At 42.4% G+C, this 23,023-nt stretch overlaps 1 protein-coding gene and 1 long non-coding RNA gene across 2 annotated transcripts; both read right to left on the bottom strand.

Annotated features, from left to right (window-relative positions):
* Window positions 1-659: 659 nt before the first annotated feature.
* Window positions 660-10,190, bottom strand: tnfsf11 (TNF superfamily member 11). The gene is made up of 4 exons (XM_051403391.1): window positions 9,744-10,190; window positions 7,563-7,598; window positions 4,164-4,290; window positions 660-2,529 (listed from the first exon to the last, which is right to left on the bottom strand). Exons 1-4 carry the CDS (start codon window positions 9,942-9,944, stop codon window positions 2,096-2,098), a joined length of 798 nt encoding a protein of 265 aa, XP_051259351.1. The 5' UTR covers window positions 9,945-10,190; the 3' UTR covers window positions 660-2,095.
* A 4,970-nt stretch (window positions 10,191-15,160) lies between these two features.
* Window positions 15,161-21,979, bottom strand: LOC127365397 (uncharacterized). Its single transcript, XR_007885200.1, has 3 exons — window positions 21,632-21,979; window positions 16,255-16,554; window positions 15,161-16,105 (listed from the first exon to the last, which is right to left on the bottom strand). It is a non-coding gene; the product is annotated as an uncharacterized LOC127365397 (long non-coding RNA).
* Window positions 21,980-23,023: the final 1,044 nt, after the last annotated feature.

Here is a 23,023-nt window from a genome sequence, read left to right as displayed (position 1 = left end):
CTAATCACCTTAGCCAAGCATTTCTCCTCAAATCCCGGATTTTATTTCAAACTCTCAGTAACAATGAGCTGAAAGCCGTGTGAGGTCTCAGCATACAGCACAAATGTGTGAACCATTCTCTGGCCATATGCTGGTGAACGCCCAAGTACAGACAATAAAGGAATTGTTTGGCTTCGGGTCCGAAATTAAAACTCTCTTCACATGCCGCAGGGCTTCATGGGAGACCCATCACCACAATGATCAAAACGGCTAACACACATTACAGTAGAGTAATGAAATTCTCGTCATTATTCCCATCCCATGCAGTCTGTTTCTTGTTTATTCTGCAGGTTGCTCTGTGCTGTGGTCCAAACGTCTGCTGTGAGTTAGCAGTGCTGCAACAGCAGTGGGCGGTTTTTCTATACAACCTATCTCTGTAATGAGCTGGTGGGCCACACTGACCGGGGTTGCAGCGGGGTAAAGGAACAGCGTGACTTCGCTCTTTGGCCATAGCAGTGTTGAATTTTCCAGAGATTGCAAAGATTATCAAATTGCACATCACAATAATATTGCAGTCCGGGTGGCCCATTCATCAAGTTACGGTGCAAAGGTGGCTGCGACCTAATCCTGAATCAGCAACACCAGCCTGATTGGGTAAGGTCAATACACATGAAACACTGTTACAAAAGTAGTTTTTTTTATTAAAACATACACATACATAAATAAAAAGAACACTGAATGGAAAAAAAAAAATCTATCGAATCAGATGAAGATCTTACAGGTATGCTACAATCTTGTAGAAGAAACAATATATCCATATTGCTTTTGGCTAAGCAAGTGCACACAGAATTGTCAAAATCAAGATACATAAATATGGAATTTAAAGTGAAGCCCCTGTGTTTTAATAACAAAAAGCATGTCTACTATTTCCTACTATTTATTAAGTGCTGCGTAATGAATGTCATACAGACATAAAATATAAATGATTTTTACAGCTGAGAGGTCACTTTAACAATGACCTGTCTCTGTACTTCTATAGCTAATAAATAAATATTTAGTGCATATTCCCATTTACCTCACTGAAGAGCCAAATGAAAAACAAAATTTAAGTTAAAGATGAACCAAACTCAATTTGGCTCCTCTAGTTAAAGAAGACAAGAGTCTATTTGTGTCATTTATGGTCAGACAGTCCAGCTATCTGCATCACTTGTTGATTGACATTAACATAACAAATGGATGTAATTTGCTCCTTAAAAGGACATTGTTTCAAATGACATTGTCACGTAATTGTCGCCCTCCAAGAAGCAAGGCCACTCATTAGATTTCAGTAAGGCAGAAAATTGGATAAGCACACACAACCTTTTAAAAATGTTTTTGTTGCTTAAAAAACACAATATCAGAGTCTAAGTGAATTTTTCATGGCATTACGTTTCGATAGTGCCTTAGAGATTTTGAGGGTGATATTTAAATCACCGCCTAACTGCCTGTTTCAAACAATACTTACTGTGAGTATGCCTCATTGCTCGCCTTGTTCACGCTTACAAAACCTTTCAGGAAAACATTTGTGCATTCACTGCAGGGGGTCAGAGACAGACCGGGGAGTTTTGTTATTTTTATTCTGTGATAATCTGCAGAGTACAAGCAGATGCTCTATCAGCTACAATGTTCTTCTTTTTACATTCTTTTCCAACAATCAACATTGATCAATCCTTTCTCACTGTGTTTCTTTCCAACAAACTTACTTCCTTGGGATTTGTTTAATTAGTGCCTAAACACATGTCTATGTTGAAGTTTAATGTTGTAATCTGAACTGAAATGTATTGAAATTTCCCAATACAAACCGCAATACTTCAAAAAAGTAAAAAAAAAAAAATACAGTCCAGTGCTGTGTGTCTCTTTTTTTCGGGGAGGGCTAAGAGGCAAGGAGACTACCTACCATTAGTTTGTCGCATAAGGGACTCCAACGTGAAGAACAACTTTAAAAAAAACACAAAAACAACAAGGCATGTACAATAAAAACAAACTTTTTTGACAAATCAACAATATAAATCACTAACAGTGGTTCTTTGGCATATCAAATGTTCAGTAGCATGTCCGCTCCCCATGTGTTTAAATTTCAGTTACCCAACTTTATGGCCCCAAAATACGTCCCTTCTCCCTCGGGATCCAGCATCCAAGCATTGGACACATTGACGAACAAGGCATCTCCCTCGTCCAGCCGTACCCCTCGGCCTTGCTGGGCACAGTACATGTTATAGGTCGTGTTGTTCCAGCGCATGGTGCTCCCTGACTTCATCAGCACTACAGCCTTGCTGTTCTGTTTGATGCTCTCATGGTAGACGTACTGGATGAGCTGGGTGTTGCTAACATCCACTGGTGGAACCTGACTTCTGTCCTCTGGCTCGTACTTGTAGTAACGGAAACAGGTCTTTGCGTAAACATAGTAGAAGCCTGACTCCATCACCAGCAGTTTCCCCTTCTGGTAGCCCATCCTGTGGCGGTATCCATGCATTTCTTCCCAGTCAATGGTGATGGCCTTCGCATCACCCTCTTCATGGCAAGCACAAAACAAAAAAGGTTTTGGTTAATCTATTCATCCATTCATTTTTTTTGGTTTATCAAGAAACAAACTAAACAAAGAGGATTCTGTGTAAAGCAAACTAAAACGGGTTGCCACAATAAAACCAAATAATGCACAGATGCTAGGTAACATTTGTAGCACTGTTGAGAATCTAAACAATCAACAGGAAGTAGCTGTAGTATCATTTCCAGAAATTGCAGTTTTAGAGGGTCAAATTATGTAGAACACTTAATTGCTAAACCTTTGTAAAAAAAAAAATTAGCTATGACTTTAGTTTGCTTATAAGTACATACATGGAGAAATATGTGATTCAGAGTCAGTATTGATACAGTTTACAATGAGTGGAAAATATCAGATTAACCTTACTGAAATTACTTCTAGCTGTATGTTTTGTGGCATTTGAGGTATGTTGTGTTATTTTTGTGAAATATAATCTTCCCTGCTTGCATTATCATTAAGCATTTTATCACTTCAAGTTACGTATGTCTAGTAATTACTGCAATGGTGTCGGTCACCTCATGCAAAGTGGCCCCATGAATTTTCCCGATAAGCTTACATTGTGAAATAATAGTGAATTATTTGGTCATTTATGTTTTATAATTTGATGTATGTTTTGTTATTTTTGTAAAATATAATCTTCTCAGTTTACATTATTATTAAGCATTTTATCATTTTGAGTCAGATATGTCGACTATATTACCACTTTTACTTAACTTTTCACACTTAATGGATCATATGTTAGCAAGCTAATGTAAGCTTGGTCAGTTGGTTCCAAGCCCACAGGAAGAGTACCAGGCTTTGAAGCCAATTTCATAAAGTCGCCAAACAGTGTAATTACAGAAATTACAGCGTCATGTCAAGGCAGATATTTGAAGGCACGGACACACCGTTGAATGTAAATTTGTTCTGATCAATTCACTAGTTTGTTCAAAATGGCCAACTCTGACAGGACGCCACAGACAATCTGTTCGACTTACAGTCACAAATAGCACAACTAATAATCAGCAATATTTTTTGACTGTACTGACCAATTTTGAAGTAGATGTGATAAATTCCCTAGGAGAAGTTTGCTCAAATTATAATATAAAAACATAAGACATGATATGTTCTGTTGCCAGTAGGGGGCGCTATGATTATATCTGAATATTGGCATTTAGACCTGTTCGGGGCGGGACTCTTATCAGACGAGTGATGTTTCGTTGAGATCGGATCACGTACGCTGAAGTTATGACAACTTCCTTTTTCATGGTGAGTTGTCGAAATTGGACGCAACGCCACGAGGCTTTTTTGCTTGGCTGAGCATGATACACATGCATACCAATTTTCATACATGTTGACCATACACGTCTTGGGGGCTGAATCGGAGGGGTGGGGCTTAGCCATTTGGCAGTGCCCGTGCACGGTCACAAATGGATACGTCGAGTTCTGCCACGTTTTAATTTTGTGCAAAGTTTCGTGAGCTTTCGAGCATGGGAGAGTGTTCAAAATATAGATTAAAGGGGAAAAAAAATAATAATAACAGAATTGATTACAATTACAATAGGTCCTTGCACTGGTCAGTGCTTGGGCCCTAATAATAGGGTTTTAATTCATCTGGACTCACTCTTAGAGTACTCTTGATGCACTTTGATTGGTAAATGAGCTGATGGCAGGCTCTCTTTTGGAGTTTTACAGCGTCTGTTTTTCCTTGTGTCTCTCAGGGCGTTCAGCACCGGCTCCGTCTGTACTTCCTGTGGAAAACAGGAAAAGCGCATTAAACAAACACTGGCTGACAGATGAAAGGTCATCACTTAATTGCCCAATTTGAAACTCATACCCACATCAGTAAACAGACATGAACACTTAACCCGAACACACAAACGGCTTTCTCTTAAAGCAACAATAGGAGTTTGACATATTTTACCACAGCTTTGCTCTGCTGTCCTTTTCAATAACTGCCTGCTTATATGGAATTGTGTGCGTGTGTCACTGAGGACAGTAAGTGGATGAGCATACATGGACTGCATGTCTGAGTGTAATTTCCATCCTCTATGGGTAGCTTGCTAACTTCTTATTACAGCAGTGGTCGTACTTGGGTCTGGTGGCTGTGACAGGGAGGCCTCCTGGTGAGTGTAACCTTTCAGACAGATTGCGTTTCTCAAGGATTTGGCACAAAAAGTATCTGGACTGTGTTCAGCCCCTAGTGCTGATTCTATTCAAGGCCAATGACGCCGCCATCCAGTCTTAGCAGGGCTGTCATCCTCAGGCAAGACGGAGCATATACACTCAAGGAAAACATGGTTTCCAAGCAAGTAAACAGTTACTTCACCAGAGCTGCCAACTCTCTTACACATCTGGCAGGAGAATAAAACATCAGGCGTGAGTGTTTTGTTTTCTGCCTCTACCTACTATCTTAGACTCACACAGGAGATCTAAGGGACAAGTGAAATTACATTTTATATATGTAAAAGTATTAGTATAAGTATACCACTTAGTTAGTTACTTGGAACTTGTTTGCAACTTTAAATGAAATTAGTATATGGGTCTATATTAGGCTATGCATGTATATATATGTATAACAGATACAAATGTGCTAAAGTACAAATGTAAAAGAACTGGAGTTTTTATTATATCCTAAAGCTGTTTTAACTTGTTTTATGGTTTCAGAGTAATTTCCTCTGATCCAGTAATCTCAGGTATCCTGGCAGTATCGTCTCACCCTAACTCTGAGCCAACAACTAAAAAAAGAAAAACACGGGGAAATGGATAGAAATTTTAAACATACCAACTTAAAAACCACACACAGCGCCTTGGAGCACAAACACTTCTACTCATTCCAAATAAACTCAACTATTGAGCCAGTCCCTCCAACACCATTAACATAGTTTTGCAACTGCACCTGCGTCGTGCTAATATTACCGTGAAGTATTTATTCACAACCCAAGTCCAGACAAATTTGCACAGCTCTCAAACTAAGATTAGCACTGTCTGTCCTCCAAAAACAATTTGCTGCACAAACATGTTTATGGGGCAGCGTCTCGGAATGAGACAGGGGTAAACAATGTCTTGCCAAGGCTACAAAGTAATTGTGAACGCGCTCTCAATTGGCCTTACATTGTGGGATCTATCTTGATTTGTGGTGAGACCACGTCATACCTCTTTAACCAGGGAGAAGAGATTATTTAGACAAAGTAGCAGCAGCTTGCCAGCTTCCTGATCTACAGTGTGATGTAGAATTTAAGTGGCATGGTGGCAATCGCTTTGCACTGGATGGAGCTCCTGCATGAAGGAGAAATGTCTGCATTGAGGTACACATCCAGCTACTGCTGTCTTGGTTTCACATGCGTGGTCCTGGAATACCACAGAGCACGCAGGCTTCAGTTCAGCCCTTTAACTACGCACCACATGCATCATTCACCGTCCCTATTATGTTGATGAGCGGTTTCTAAGATGCTACACAAGAACAAAAGTCCTTTCACTCAAAGCTTGACCACCGAAGCAGATTGTCTCTTTGTGTTTCATACTGCATCAGTCAGACCTCCTTCTTACTCAGTTATACAGCTCTCCACAGACTGTAAACATTCGGATCATGAGCCGTGTCTGATTCATGGTCCTTGTTCTCACCACTCCCGAGATCGCACTGACCACAGCCCCAGCCCGGTGTAGGCCTGGCCTGCACATCCTGCCTCACATCAATGCTGAGCTGCACAACTGACAGCTGTCCACTGAGGCCTGCTCTATTGCAAATCCTCTGAACTGTCAGCGGAGAGCACCGGCGGTCTCAGGGCCGACCCTAACACAACACAGCGTGGGCCAAGTGGACCTGTCACCCTGACACCTCATAAAGCTCCCAGCACGTCTCCCTGCGCTCCATGGGAAACAGCCGAGGGCTAACGACACAATGAGCTCCTCAGTCCAAGACAGGCTGGGTGGTTTGTGTAAGTACTCCACCAGGGATACCCAGGGTAAACACTAATACATAATTTCAAAGGAAATTAGAGCATTATGGGAAACCAAACACTAGTGAAGCAAAGCGGTGCTTTTATTCTGTGTTGTTTTACTTCCTGGATGGTTTTTGCTTTTGCTCTGTGAAACCTAGGCCAAGAAAACGGGCGGCGACTTCCAAAAAGGGATTAGAAAAAAAAATGACTTCAGCAATTAAGAATTCCTACTTTATAACTCCCTCATGCTACTGCTGATCATTGAAGGAATACTCTGCAACCACTGACGCCAATGAGTGACTCATAGTTGATGCAGTAAACTACTATCTGTGCACAGTGTCAGTAAGTGGCTTATTAAACTTGGGAAAAAATCCTAAATGATTTGACCCCCATACAAAAAGGTAGAAAGGTGTTTATCCTGCTGTGGTCTGACCTCTCCTCAGCCTGTGTGACCACCTACAGTTTGGTGCTTGCTTTACAGAAGCTGTGGTATGTACTGAAAACACACCCATGGGAAAATCATGACTACTGTCAGTGCAGAATTTCTGATGATTATGTTGTTTATTTTTACGCCGCTTTAACGCTTGTCTTTTAAACCACATTATTGCATGTGGACGCCCGGTTAGCTCAGTGGGTAGAGCTGGCGACCCATGTACGGAGGCTGAGTCCTTGTTGCAGCGGCCCAGGGTCCAAATCCGACCTGCGGCCCTTTGCTGCGTGTCATCCCCTCCTCTCTACTCCCCTTTCCTATCTATCTTCAGCTGTATCTATCAAATAAAGGCAAAAAAGCCAAAAAAATAACATGTGACATGAGGAAACTCCAGGTATGCTTCAAAACATTCTTAACACAGATTACTGTTGTATCTGAGAAATGTTTTGGCTTTCCCTTTAGTTTCCCCTGTAGTGATGCATTGAAGACTGATCCGAGCAAATCAGTCCCTACTGATATTAAGTTTGTTAAAGTAAAAATTGCAATAAAGGCAATCAGTCCTGATTAATAATTAATAACAAAATCTTGTAGGATGCAAATCTGTTAAAATGCAACTTCTCTGACTGGTCCGTGCTGCTGTGTTCAAACTCACCTCTATGGGCCGATGTGGGGCTCTGGACAAATCTACCTGGAGACAGAAACATAGGAGCTGAGGTTAAAGGTCAGTGTGAAAAACACCATTATTATGCAATCTGGGATAAGCACTATTTGTCATGAGAATGTTTCCCTTCCCAGGTGTGTGTGGGAGGAATAATTCCTTTTGGATGTTTGTCATGTTTGTGATCCAAGCAGATATTTCATAGGATTGCACGTGAACACAAGGAGGACATTTTGAAATAGCAGGTTCCTAACCATTGTCCTGCTAATTCTACCACTGTAGAAGTGTTTCTATAGGCGTGGAGAGCTCAAATCCAAGTTTTCTGCTAAAGTCCTTCTAATTCACATTCACCAGACATTGCGTGCATGTGTGTGGGTTGAAGTGGGAGGTTAAGTTATTTTCCGCATGTCACTGTGCATTCCACGGCAGCAGGCGAAAAGTCAAAGTGATATAGGGACTCAGAACTGGTTCTCATTTGCAGAGCTGTTGTCTCGGAATACTTTTATGTATGTTGCATACTGTAAAATGGCCACACGGCTTCCATGTACACACACAGCCAGATTCACAGAGACTAAAAAACTATTAAAAAACCACACTTTAGCCCTCATGTTCGAATCAGAGCAGCATTTTTAATCCTCCCCAGATCAGCACATTCCTATGTAGTCATGGCGCTGTGCAGATTCCAGCTCTCCTCTCCATCTCCAGGAAGTTCTACAGGTGTTGAGGGCAGATGAGGGTCCGGTGCCAAACTCCAGTTAGCACACAACTCCTGACTCATGCTTAAAGTGCTACCAGATGCAGCTGTCATCGAACTCGGAAAAAAGGGCTGCGTGTTAATCCAAAACTCAACCTCTGACCAACCAGAGGGTATCTCATGCTGCTCTGTATTCCAGAATAACTCCAACAGATCTGTACCCGTGTCCCTCTCATCACATAATCAGATTAATCCCACACACAAGTGTTATTACACAAACAAGATAACAGCCATGAAGTGAAACACTGTGTGTCTCTTTTTGGCTGGCCGCTCTTCTTTCTGGGGTTTTTCACTCCTTTGCCTCCCTCCCTTTTATTTACTTTTTCCCTTTGGCTCACATCCAGGACATAACTAGCTACTACCACACTGCAATGTGTTTATGCCAAAGACAAGCCAAAGAAATTTAACACACAAACACTGAGAAAAGAGACAGAGGCAAAGAGAAAAAGAAAGAAAGAGACAGATGCTCCCCAGGTGAACTTCCAGCATCCTGACAGAGTCGGGATGCGGTCTGCTCGCTTGGCTTGTTGAAACATGACAATTATTCAACTCCAAAACCGCCATACAGTTACAAAAACAGTTGTGGCAGAATATAAATGTTATTCTACAAGATCACAGACAAGATGGCAAAGATGACCTGACAAAAAGTAATAGCCTGTGTAGGGAGGTTTTGATATCATCCCTGACTCAGACATCCAGTTCTTCCTTGAACTTTTCCAGACTTTTCTGCCTCCTAACTCCTTGAAAAACAGCTCTGCTTCTGCTCAAAAGTTTACAACTTCTGACACAGATAAATTACAAATATAACCCCCAAATGGCATGTAAACATGCACAAGAGAAACTGCAGCCCGAGAGCCTCAAGTGAAAACATCTGTATTTTGCAAACAAGACATCTCGCAAAGCTGACATGTATCTGCAGCCTCTACCGGGAGATGTTATCGCCTCAGAACGGATTCACAGCGCTTTGAATCGAGCTGAACTAACTAATCAGGGCTTTTCTAAGATGCTATCTATCAGTCGTGCTGTTTTTACAGCGAGGGGAAGAAATGTTTTAACTGCCTGCCGCCAAAGCGCAGCGCCATCAAAGAGACGCCAAGAGTGCACGAAACCTTGGCGCACAAAAGTGCAAACTGGCTGGATGTTGTTGAGGCTTTCTTTTTCACCTACTTTACTTCTAAGAGCAGACGCCGCCAACATTATACCGAGCTGCAGAACTTATCTCGTGTTTTATGGCATTATAAAATTGCGTAAATGTTGTAGGTCTAGCTTAACTCGCTTGTATCCTTGTAAAGAACTGTTGGCGGCATTTGTAGATAAATATTTACACACACACAACCAAAGCTACATACGCTCCACGCTGACGGCAGTGAGTGACTTTGTGGTGTGCCATTGCGCACAGAACCAAATCACATCGAGCCTACCTCTTGCAGATAACCTGTCAGGTGTAAGAAGATCGCCACGCTGGAGGCCACCTGAAGCAATCCCATAACAGCGAGGGTCCCGAATAGGAGCGGCCGGTGAGTGGGCTCCGAGCTCTGCACCGGTTGGAAGCGGTGCTGCCCTGCCTCCATGTCGACGGTGTTTCGCAGGTAGCCTCTGTACTCGCTGTGCGTAGCTGCCATGATGCGCGCTCTGTGTGTGCCGTTCAGCCCCGGGGCCAGGTCCCAGACTCAATGCAAGGAAGGAAACTGAGACAGCAAAGAGTCCCAAGCTATAATCAGCGGTGGGTGGGCTGAGAGAGCTCGTTTCCTTCTGCAGCCAATCAGAGGGATCCTCCGGTGCTCAGGAAGGCAGACTGAAAAGACTGAAACCAGACTGGCAACCGGATCGACCTGAGTGCACAGGTAAAGAGCGGCCCTTTATGGCTCCAGAGGCTCTCTACTGAGAGTCAGTAACACGTGATCCACCCCTTCTGCGCGTCCACACCCCCGGTGACACACACACACACACACACACACACACACACAGGCTGGGTGTTCAGCACAACAGGGATGTAGTCGAGAAAAAATTGTGAGAAACAAACCGTTCAGTTATCACCTTACACGCCTATGAACACTGAATAAAGATTATTAGGTCAAACTTCATAACAAAAAAACTAGAATGTTGCGAGAAACCTTTTTAGTATTAGTTTGAAACCAGAGTTTTGATTCATGAATTGAAAATGATTATTTTAATAAAGAAAATTTAATTTCACATAAATGAAACGAGGAATTCATCTTTTTAAAGCCCCCCTCCAGTCATAATCAGTGTTTGTTCTTGTTCCTACAGCGTGCTGTCTGAATGCTGTCTGTGCAGAGTTTGACACTAGAAGGATGTTTTCACATTCATCTGCTGAAAGTGCAAAGTTTCTCTGAGCTCATTGAAAATCTGATTTTAAGGGGCGGGGCCTACCAGCAGGATTTGTGACATCAAAAATAGTTTGGAGGTCAGTCCTGGTCCAGTATGCAACTAATCCCCAAATTCCAGTGCTCTAAATTCCACCAGAAGCGGTGCATCACAGAAGCTCTGCTCCACGTAGAATAGATGGCTGGTCATTTTTTGACGGAAGCCGCGACCCACTCATGTCAAGCAGCACAGAGCAGATTGCACTGGCAGGAAGTCAGACACAGAAACGGTACAGAAAATCAGGTAAATTTTCAACAACAAAAAATACCGTGTGCAGACTCTGGACCGAATTTCACACTACATCAACATTGTGGCACCAGGCCAGAAGTCAATCAGTCAGAGGCAGGTTGGAGGAGATTTTAGGCTGAGAAACACACCGTTTTGTATCATTTTTAAGAACGAAATACACAAGTAAACAACATATGGCAGGCAACACGCTCTGAAGACGCTTTGCTTCTGAAACACTCTCAGTGGAATTTGAAGACACACGAAAGATGTTGCAGATGATGTCATTATAAAGCCGGTGTGAATGGACTTTACAGTGAAGTAGGAGACATCTTGTGTCCAGCAGGAAAACTTTAGAAATCAACAACATTTGCATATTCATATCCCTTTTGCAATGTAAATCAGTATTATGTAATAAGAATAGATTGACATTTATTTACACTGGCAGTTTGCCACATATTTAGCACAATTTGCTCCTTTTGCTTAATGCTCAGCATCAATAACTCATTACTCATCATATGCTGGTGTGGCAGCTTAGAGCTCCAGAGCCAACAGTACTGTCTTGTTCAGCCATCAGTCATATCAGACGAGACCAGAATTCTAACAAATGAAATCCTATTTTTACTAATTATTAGCTGACCTATAGTTATCTGTATCTTATCTGAATGTTTTTATCTTATTCATCCTGTTACAGCAATAAGTCTGGTCCAGGATGAACAAGATAAAAAAAATCCTATCTGGTAAACCCCTAGAGAGAATTATTCATGCATTTACCACATTCTACGTTAGTGTTTTATAATCTGGAATTGGGAAAAAGTCCCTGGCAGGCTTCCAGCTCATTCAGAATCCAGCAACTGGACGGTTAACTGTAAAGAAATGGGAACTCTTCAGGCCACTCCTTGCACTCCCTCACTTCTTGTCAATTTTCAGATTACACTGTCACATATCTGTTTGTTACTAAAACAAAGCTGAAAACTAAAGTGAAGTCATGTTTACTTGTGGACCCCAATTTCTCAATGAACTTTAAAGGCCCACATTGGCAAGGCCCCTCGAGTGACCGACTGAAGATACAGAAGAGATTCAGTGCACTCACCTCCTGATTTTGCCAAAACAGACATTCCCTCGTCTTTCCGAAAGTTGGCTACCAAAAAACCTACTCAGTTAAGAGTAGAACTGCAACTTTTACATAGAAAGTCAAAAAAATAGCTACTTCTTTACTCTATAGACAGCTTCAGCTTCTTCAGACAGCTGTCTGAAATGGGGCCGTGGGCCAAAGTTAGCCTGCCCAAAGATTTGATTTGGTCTGCCAGATGTTTCCAGTGAAAACAATTTTTAAATTAAAAAATAAAAATTGAAAGATGCATAATATATATCAGGGTTTTGCTGTTTGCTTTTTGAGGTAAAATGCTCTTTAAAGTCGCAATGAAATAATTATGTTTCATAATCTGTGCATGGCGGGTTAGAGTGGCACAGTAAATCAGTAATTTAAGGAAACATGGTGTGAACCTATCGTGATGTCCCCCATTGATTTGTGGCGTACCGTTTAGAAGATCGAGTTTGGCGTTATTATTTGCAGTCAGCAGCAGTGACAAACTGCAAGTTGAGCTGCTCTCACTGGCTGCGCCTGGTTTTGGCTCATCCGTAACAGGAAACAATGGTGGTTCGACTGGTGGCACGCAATCTCGTATTCCAGATAACAGAACAGAACAGTACACAAAAATATGTTTGTGAAAAGATTTGAGGTGAGAAATAGTCAATGCAGAAACATAATCTTGATTCATATTTGACCAGCACTGTGTGTCAATCACAAGGTCACACCCTAAAGCATACCTGAATTTATGGTCTATTTTACTCTAAATGGGACCAAACTAACTAAACTAAAATTAAATGAACATCATGCTATATGGAAGAAGACTGAAACTAGAGATTGAGACCATAAACTGTTTACTGAGTTAATAAATCAAGTGGAAGGTTACATGCAAACAAGCTTCTTTTTTGCTACCAATGGAGTCACCCCCTGGTGGCCATTAGAAAGAATGTAGGTTTAACATACTTACGCATTGGCCTAACTTTACAGAGCTTGAAGCTCCATCCACTATGCAATATACTGTCTATATCTTAGTACTTAACAACAGGTGTTTGCTTTTGGCCTGTAGCCCACTGATAACTAAAAGTTTGGGCTCACCTGCTCTACAACAATTCATTATTTTCAGATTTCTTGTATAAGACTGAAGACAGATGATGACAAACCTGGATTTCCACAATTACAGAAAGTGTAGGAACTAATCTTGAATCTGAAAACACAGTGTCATAGTGAGTCATATTGTGTGTGTGCGTGTGTGTGTATTTGTCTGGATATAAATACTATCAGACCTTCCTACACGAACAGACGCATCACCTTCATTGAAGTATTCCTAAGCAAGTTGAAGCCTCATCTTACCACAGAATAAAATTACTCAAACTGTCAGCCTGATGACAAGATTTAGTGTTGCAATATAGATCCTGATTCATGACAACTGTCTGTTTGATGACGTAATTGAAGCAGTGTGTTATTGTGAGCTGAAAATGAGAAGTTGCAACAGTGAATGTTGTCGGTTCTGCTGGTGCCTATGGCTTGCTCATGGTGAAGAATTAGAGTGCCCTCATACACCAGTTTAGGACGTTAGGCGTGAACACAGAATTTGCCAATCTCTCTTCCTCCTTCTGGTTCTCCAGCGGAGTACCAGTGGGTGAAGGATAGGATAGAGCCAGCCCTTGAGAGCATGCTGTAGTTATTTTGTTAATTAAAAATAATAGAGTAGATTTTTGACATAATAAGTTGTTAATTAAGACAAACAAAGCAGTTCTTTTTTTTCAGTGAATGCAATACGCTTACATAGGGCCACACCTCAACCACACTACCCATTCTGGTGCCACTCCTCACCAGCATTATCTGAATCCCCACCCCCAGGCCTAAAGACCTCTTCCTTCCAACTTCTGTTCTAACAACACCAACACTCCCCGGGGTGCTTTGAGGAGAGTGGTTAGTATGCCTGATGTCATGACTGCTAACTAATATAATAGAGGTGCCTCTGTGTGTGCTCCTGCGAATGTCTGCATTAGGTCTGTACGTGACTGTCAGTTGAATCCAATTTCGATGTTCATTATGAAGATTCGACCGATCTTACCTTCTTTTTTATATCAGCGCCACACTAAACTCCTTCATCAGCAGTGCCTGAAGTGGAAAGTAAAAGCGTATGTCCAGTTCATAGTTCAGTTATACATTCCCGGCACACCACAGAGAATCTCTCCTCCCAAGGTGCTGCAGCTTCTCTGTTGATGATTGCTGGTGATTCAGATCATAGAGATTTCGGGGGCAGCCTAGCTCTGCATCCAGGACCCTCTTAAAATATCTTTCTCTTTAGCTGTTAATTGCTCCCCTACATTCACCAGCGAGCTGCTGTCTGCCGTTTGGTTCTGGGCAGATAGCATACAGCCACGTTATCAGAGATTTTTCCCCAGAAAACAGCAGCCTGCTGCAGCTGGAAACAAGGTTGGTGAGAGCAGTGAGAGTGAACCAGAACAGTAAAGTTGCGGTCTGGTACACCAAAACATTGAGTACAAGGATATTAAAGTGCTATGTAGAGCTAAGGGGAACTGCAGAGTTGGAGGATAATTGACCATTTATATGAGACACATTTGTCATTTGATCCATTGCTAGTATAAAAATATTGATTACTACAGCTTTAAATTAATCTCTACAAAGCCACTTAAACTTGAACTCTCTGTCACAGTTTCAGCTATGTACCTAAAATAAACATAAAAACAAACACAAGATGATACTATTAATTCCATCTCATCTCCTATTATAATCCACTTACACGTACATTCTCCAAAAACTGCTGGACCACCTCATTAAGGCTGAGTGTCCACAGACGGTGCAGCGGTCACACATCGCGGCTGTAGCAGCATCTAAACATGGCAGTGGCTCCTGTTAGCCCAAGGAGTGACCTCCCTAACCCTCTCCTGTTTTCCCAGTGCCAGCAGAACAACAGTGTAGTATTTGAAAACCCAGCAGAAAATGAACCTCCTTTAGGAACAGGAGTTATTTTAGGCAGAAGCAGTGACAATGGAAAGGAGGGGTGGTTGTAGTAGGTTGGGTGAGTTTGCGAAATCCAAGCAAATTTCTGGGTGCCAGAGGAGTTCATGGGAGAAAGCTAGCTTTTTATATGTGCCTCCCCCCTCAAACCAGCAAACCTCATGGCGCTACAATCATTTAATACACCATCATTATGGGCTTTCTAACTTCATAAAACCACACACATGATTTTGGTTATGTTGTAGTACAACCACATAGCCCCCTTACTATTACTCTCCTTTTTACCATGCTTGTATAGAACTGCCTCTGTTGATGTTTTGCTTCTGACATGTAGCTCAAGGACTGGAGTCTGGGCTCAGAGCGAACCCGGTGAGGATGTAGATCTTATCTTCCCCAGGAGACTTTTTGAACTCGTGGCTCCAGCGACCTCCTGCACTTGGCTGGCCGTGGCGTGGTCTTGGCATCGGCTCTGGATGTGGTACTATGAAGCTCCTCTCTCTGTCAGGGGTCATTAATACGCCATAAGAACCTGTGTTTAGCTGTGGGTTTCCTGTGCCCTCAACAATTTCCTCAAGGAGTCACAAGCTTGGTGCTGTTGCAGAGAAGAGCAGAGGCAAGGTGTGTGCTTATATTCAGGTTAGTATGTGTTTGTTTGGCTTAAATCACACTTTTATTTGTGTTTTGTTGACCCTCAAGTGTGCATGCACGCACACTGGTAGACTCAGGGAGGGGGTAGGGGTTGTGACCACTAGGGTGCCCTTCCAGTGGACAAAACAAGATAATGTGCAATCCAGGGTGACCTTCCAGTGGAGAAAACGTAATCAAGTGCCCTCTACAGTGCCCTTTCAGTGGATAAAACCAGATAAATCTAATCCTAGCCCCGGCTAAGCTGTTTCACCATAAATGCATCAGAACTTATTTTTCGCCCCTGCCCCTCAAACACCCTGAGTCCGCCACTGTGCACATGCATAGATACATGTGAGAGAGAGAAAGAGTGTTTGGACGCTCTCCATGCCCCTGTGTTTTGCTACACCCTGCCAGAGAGTGGAACCTGATGCTCTTTCAGATGATGACAGACAGCCAAAAGCCCTGTAGCTGGAGAGAGGGGGAAAAGACAAAAAAAGAGATGAAGCATGAATGAGAAAGAAAGGGTAAAGAGAGGTAAAGATGAAGACAGAGAGAGAGAAACACAAAAGTGCCCATATATCTGCATGCAAAGATAAAACTTGAGACTGGGTGTTTACCTTTGCCACCGGCCAACTCTTGCATTGTTCTTGAGCACTTGATTATCTCTGGTTTTTAAGAGCATTCCTTGTTAACCATGCCCTCATACTCACCCCAACGTTAAACTCAGCAACCTCCTGCTTATCCGTGAACTGTGACATCAGCAGTTTATGCCATTTGAGGTACTATTGGGGTCAAGGGTGAGAGTTCAGGGTTCACGGACAGACTGCGCAGTCACTGTGAGCAGGATCCGGTCAGTCTGGTTCTGCCCATGGCTATTTTAGCTTCAAAGCAACCAGCATGATTCCACTGGATTCAGCCTGTTTCAGAGAAGCCAAATATGAGGAAATGGTCTAGCTGCTGCCTGGCATAAATATTTGATGGCACGGATTCTGGGCACAACTGTTGTATTAGTGTTTGATTAACTGGGCACTTTAAAACGATAACACGCCTTCTCCAGATTCCTCACGCATGAGGAGGACGTCGAAGGTACAACAAGCCCAGATTTTTCCACTGTTTATTATTTCTCTCTTTCATCTGATTGAGAGGCTGCTCTTAAGACTCACAGCATGAAGAGCAGGGAATTGTCTCTCTTTCTCCCCTCGCTCCCACATCCTCTGTGGTGAGAAGGTCACTCAAAGTCTGCCATAAAACACACACACACACACACACACACACACACACACACACACACACACACACACACTGCCTATCTTGCTCCTTGCTCAAAGCTTCTTGCACTGCCGCCTCCATAGCAACCCCAGTGTTTACACCCCACTTTCCTCCTCCCTCTCCACCTCTCCCGTCACATCACACCAGCTTGCGGTTTTATCAAAACTACACATTTGAAGAGAAAATTGGAGTGATGATCAGCCCAAACAGGGATATTCCAGACCATTAGGCAGATCCCGTTTCAGCTGATGCGTGTGGGTTGCAGAGTGTGGGAGAGTCAGGGTGAACACTGAGCAGACTATCAAAGCAGGCACTTCTGGACTGTGCGGAGGGAAATGCAGTGAAATGACAAGTGACATCAACAGTATTTATTTTGAAGTCATTATCGACTGTTATGGAATTAATGCTGCACCTTGGATTTCGTCTGGAGTGGTGGCACATGGAAACAAGCTGTGGGAGGGGTCACATGACCACACCTGCCAAGAGAGGAAGCAGCTGCCCCATTTGTAGAAAGTGAAGGCAGACTGCTGAGAAAGTTTATTTATATAAAATAATTATATAATGAGGCAGTTTTAAAGGAAGTAATCAGGGGTGGGTAGTAACATGAGCAAAACATTTTTTTTTTCAAACTGCACTTTTACTCTTGAGTGTATTTTTGAGCCAGTAATCTACTTTTACTTCACTCCATTTGCATTTATACATTTGTTACAACTAGTCTGCTCCCGATCGGCAGTGCATCTACTGCAGATGCAAAGTTGCAGCTTTCTATTGATGTGATGAAGACCACTTTAATGTTGAAATTAGACTTTTGTTTGCGGAAAAAAAATATCAGACACATTATTGTTTCAAGCAGTGTATTGTATATACATGTAGGTGTATATGCAATAGGCTGACATATTCAGATTGATTTCATTGTCATTTTGGTTCTCATCAAACCATTCAATGACCCCTCATGTCCTGTATGAAAGCATCTTGTCATGTTTTTGTTTTTGTTCATTCGGTTTATCCAAGGTTTGTATGTCAAATCCATGTCTGAAGGGGTTCTTTAAGGCTTGATTATAATCTAAAATCTTTTTACATAAAAGAAAATGTTTAAAAAGAATTTTAAAATAATTTAAAGGAGAAGGAAAGATAAACAAGAATAAGCGTTTAGACAGTGGTACTCAGTGGCTAAATGCTAACATGTTAACATGCTCACTATAATAGTGTTTAGCAGTGTTAACAGTTGTGCTAATAGAAAAGTCAGGGGAACCCCACTGTCATGAAGCTTTATTCACTGGGAACCGTGATGAGAACCATGAATTCATCATGCAGATTTGGAAATAGTTCACAGAATTTGACCGGATGGTGGCACTACAGGAAAGACGGGGGCATGTTTACCAAATTTCATGGCATTCCACCGTTGAGCTGTTTTCGTCTGAACCAAAGTAATGGAATGACAAACCGACACTGCCAACAACAACATACCCATGACACTATCATGGCTAAAAATATGCAGATAAAGACTAACACAGACATTCTACTTGCATAAAAACATGCTCGAGTATGCACTGTACACACCCATGTGGGTGCACAGCTGCAAAAAAATGATGCTCAGTCAGTGGGAGCAAAGCTTTCCTTCTTTAAAACGCGTGTGAACACATGTCCCCCAACACATTCACTAAAAGTGTCAGCACTCCCCGGTGCTCCTACATCCTCTCGCCCTGTGTTCCTTCCTCTCTGCTCCCCTGCCTCTCTTCTTCCTCCATCTTACATCACATTGCAAACACTGTTCTCTGTCCAAAACAAGAGATTCATCCTCACACTTCACCCTGATGGTGGGAACTGGGAAGAGTTTTCCACCGTTTCTCAGAATCCCACGCCTAGTCTGTTTGTGTTAGATATTAATAATCTGGCATGGGGTCCAGTGCACCCTGTGATGAGACTGGATGATAGAGTATGGTAGCCTAAAAGAGGAGGGGTGTGGTTTCAACCACTGAGGTGCATGTGAGCAAATCAGCAAAGCATGCTGTGCAAATTCTCCAGACCATCACATCTCTGTTGTGCGCTCACTCCTACAATAGGAAATCTACTGCTAGCTTCACTGCTATCGAACCGGGCTGCGAAGAGGAGGAGGTTGAGGATGGAGCAGGAGGAGGAGGAAAAGGAAAAACACAACAGGGCAGGACCGACCATGACATCAGCAGGAGACGTCTCTTATTCAGTTAGCCATGTCATGATCTCCCAGACTTGACCTCTGCTTCCTCTCTGCGGTCGCATCAAAGAGGCCCGGCCTGAAGACTCAGACCACACTGTCGTCGCCAAGGTGGGTGTGAGCGTGGAGGAAGCACCCTTAGGTCATAGAAAAAGATGATTCTGTCAAGATGTTTCCTCATTCATAGCGCTGTCTGTCAAAAGCCAAAACTTACGCACACACCTGAGTCAATAGAGCAGTGGGTGTAAAAGCAGACAGAAGATGAACAGAGACACAACAGCAGATGAAGCAACTCCTCTCAAACAGCGAAAGCCTGCCTCTGCTGTTTGCTTTTCCTCCAGGGTGGGAGCACTGGTGTGCAGTGTGCACCAGCTGGAGGGGATGCTTGTTGTTTTTGTGAGTCAGACAGGCTCACTACCAATGTTCACAGATAATACCTAATATTATTTACCACGTTACCAGGTCCACACCAAGCTCCAACTGCTGTTTTCAATCACCAAAGAGTCAAAACAGAGAAGTCAGTTTGGGAAACACCAGCAGCCCCTCTTGACTGCGATATTTCCCCTCCGCCCACAATCCACTCTTTCTGCACCCTTCCAATCATTTTCAGATAAACACTCATAATTTCAACATGATTCAGCTGTTCCCTCGGACGTAAGTTCTTATCTCTTGCCCCACCCCCCCACCCTGACTGCCCCCGCCACCTTTCTCTCTCTGTCATCACTGTCTCTATCCCTTCGCTCCCACGCTGATAGTTTTCATTGTGCCATGGTCTGAGTAGCCCTGGGAATTGAAGAGTTATTGTCCATGCCCGCTGCTTGGCTTTCACACACACACACACACACACACACACACACACACACACACACACACGCTCACGGTTACAGAATCACTATGTGGTCACTCCTGGAAACAAGCAGACAATAGCAAGGAAATGTCATGGGTAGTGTTCGCCTCACGTTTTGAAAGATGAACGTTTCCAACTCCCCGGTGGTGACTCTGTGGGATCTTTCATTAGTCGTGGCCTCACTCATAAAGTCAACAGGATTAAGGAAGTCCACCACAACTTCTGTTACCATGACATCAGCAAAAACAACACAGGAGGATAACTGATTCCCAACAAGAAGTATCTTCCCAGGGGGTACTTCTGAAGTGGTCCATATGTACATGGTAAGATAAACTAATTATACCTACTACAAGGTTATGAGACAGTTTCAATTTGATCTTGGTGCCTCTGTATGACCTATATAAACAAACAAGACTATCAGCTATTTCAGTATAGTTATCCTTAATGCCTGCCACCCAGTCGGATTCAGTTGGATTCCCCTTGAAATCATTGAAACACTACCGCTTTTGTCCACAGGGGACGCACAAATGAACACAATGTTCATTGTAGAGGCTTTAACATTGAGTTATTTTAGTGCCAGCACAAATTGAACTCGTATTGTTTTTAACTAATATTACTTCAATTTCAGTAGAGTGCCAAATTCAGTTTTCAAATCCAGTTTCAACTCAGAGGGGCTCATCCAGCGGACTCTTAACTAGAATAATAGAACTCTGATTTAATCCAACTCCTTTCAAAGGACTTCTTCTAGGTATGTAGGCCATAATAGTAGTGTACTAGCATGTATGTAGCTTTTTTATCTTCTAGCACATATGCTGTAATATAGCCTTACTTAGGTCTGATGACATTTAAGCGAAATGTAGTAGTGTATGGCAGCATAGCAGCTAATGGTTTGGGCTACATAGCTAGACTAAAGACCTGGTCCAGTATGCAACTAATGCAAGTGTGAAATTATACATATTTTGTGGATCAGACACACATTATTGTTCCAAGCAAACTATTTGTATAAATGTCTTAATACATGTCTGGAGGGATCTTTAAGTGAAATTAGCAATTTCACTGTATAAAAAGTCATGCAGTCCAAAATACATCAGTATTATCAGTAAAATGTTCATTCAAAATTATTAATTATATAGAGTTACCCCTTTCAGGGTGTTCCATTATTATATACACATATTATTATTATTAATAATAATAATAATATATATATATGTATTATTATTATTATTATATTCTTACATTTCTGGAGGGATCTTTAAATTGAACTGGTTGGTGTCAATGACGGAGTACTTGAGCTCATCTGGCAGGGCTTCTTAGAGTTTGTCAGACAAAACAGGTTGTGAACTACTGTTGTCGACATAACAGGATGAGGGAATGAGGAACTCATGATGTAGCTTAGCATAAACAAATTCCGGATCTATAGTAAAACATTTAAAATCCCCTACAAAGTGCAGGTGGTGGGAATGCGTTATGTAAAATGGCTTGACCACTCCCTTCTTTCATAAACCCGGTGGGAAATCTGGATACTAAGAGGAAAACCTTCAAGTGTTATTTGCAAGAAAAATTGAACGATTACATTTTCCACTCCATAAACTTTTTCATTATTACAGTTGGATCGTGAGGTTCAACCTCCGCTTAAAAACTATTGGTCACAAGTTCCAGGAGAAAATTAATTTCTCAGACCCACCTCCATGATTCAGCCCTCGGCCCATTAACTGCTCACACCTAAAGTCCATGGTGATGAAAGGAAGAGGAAGAGAAGATAAAAAGCAAAACAAAGGAGGTGTTCTTCAGGCCGGAGTAAACAAAAGCCTAGTAGGGATGATGTAGCTGGTTTTCCCCTTTCCAACACAAAGCCCAGTACAGTATATCATGGATTCCATGGGATTGACTCAAACGTCCCTCCTCTCCTCTCATCCAGTAGACTCTCCCAACAACTCAGCCGTTTGTTACTGTTGGGGGGGAAGTGATGTCAGTGACTCACAAATCGACACGGTGGGGAGAAGGCAGTGGGGGGATCCGCCAAGCTAGGACCCAGCCTATGTGATGTCAGAGACAGTGTGTGTGTGTGTGGCAGAGACATCAGGCCACACCAGTGTGGAACAGACTGAGGGTGGTATGATACTGGGCTCCTGTCTGTCTCTCTATATTGCTGACTGAAGATCTGCACAATAACTGCCATACATGGCTGTACTGATGATAATGTGTGTGTGTGTGTGTGTGTGTCCGTGTGTGCACAGTAATTTGTGTCAGACCAGATCAATAAAAGCATCGGATTTTCTTGTAAACTGCTGCTGTGTCTGAGTAACATTCCTGTGGCGTCACTTCTGTGAAGCTGTTGCAATCTTCGATTAGGGTTTCTGTGGTCATGTTTTAGTACTGTATGAGTATCATCCAGGACCGAGTCTCATCCTGTCTTCCTCACTCTGCTGTGGCCACCTAAAGCATCAACTGACGCACTCCAAGTAGTGGTTGCTCTGTGTCACTCACCACTTGACCACAGTAATGCTTTCTCACATTATTCAGAACATGTACCAATAACATAACTACTACAAACACTGCAGAGGAGACAAAGAAAGGGTTGTACATGTAATGATAATAATCATAAGAAATTTGAAGCAATATATTCATGGCTCGATTAAGAAGTTAGTGTTCAATGGTTTATCAAGACTTTGATGATGGATTTGTTGGACCCTGGTACTTTATAAGGTCCTACTTAGAAAATAGTCACTACATTGGCCACCTTAAGTTGGCATAATATGGGTCTTTGCTTTGTTAAATAAATAAAATCTCCCTAAAGTGTCATATCCACCCCTGCTTTATTGGTTAAATCAGTGTATAATTGGTGTCTTCGGTGCCATTTGGCTTCTTAAACTGTTAAAAAAGAGTCAGGGCCTCGACCTTAAAAACACTTTGAACTTCTCTATCATTACAATTGACCCTTCCTAGGCTCCGCCCCTTTTGGAACCTCAGTCAGCTTCCTCCTTTCCTGTACTTAGATATGCTATGTGCTAGCCTCGTCTACGTTGAAAAGACAACCACATTTTGAAGATGATTAAATGATAAAAGCGACATATAG

Source organism: Dicentrarchus labrax, unplaced genomic scaffold (genome assembly GCF_905237075.1).
Source record: "Dicentrarchus labrax unplaced genomic scaffold, dlabrax2021, whole genome shotgun sequence".
NCBI lineage: Eukaryota > Metazoa > Chordata > Actinopteri > Moronidae > Dicentrarchus > Dicentrarchus labrax.
Note: the sequence above shows the minus strand (reverse complement) of the source record. Positions and strands in the feature narration are given on the sequence as shown.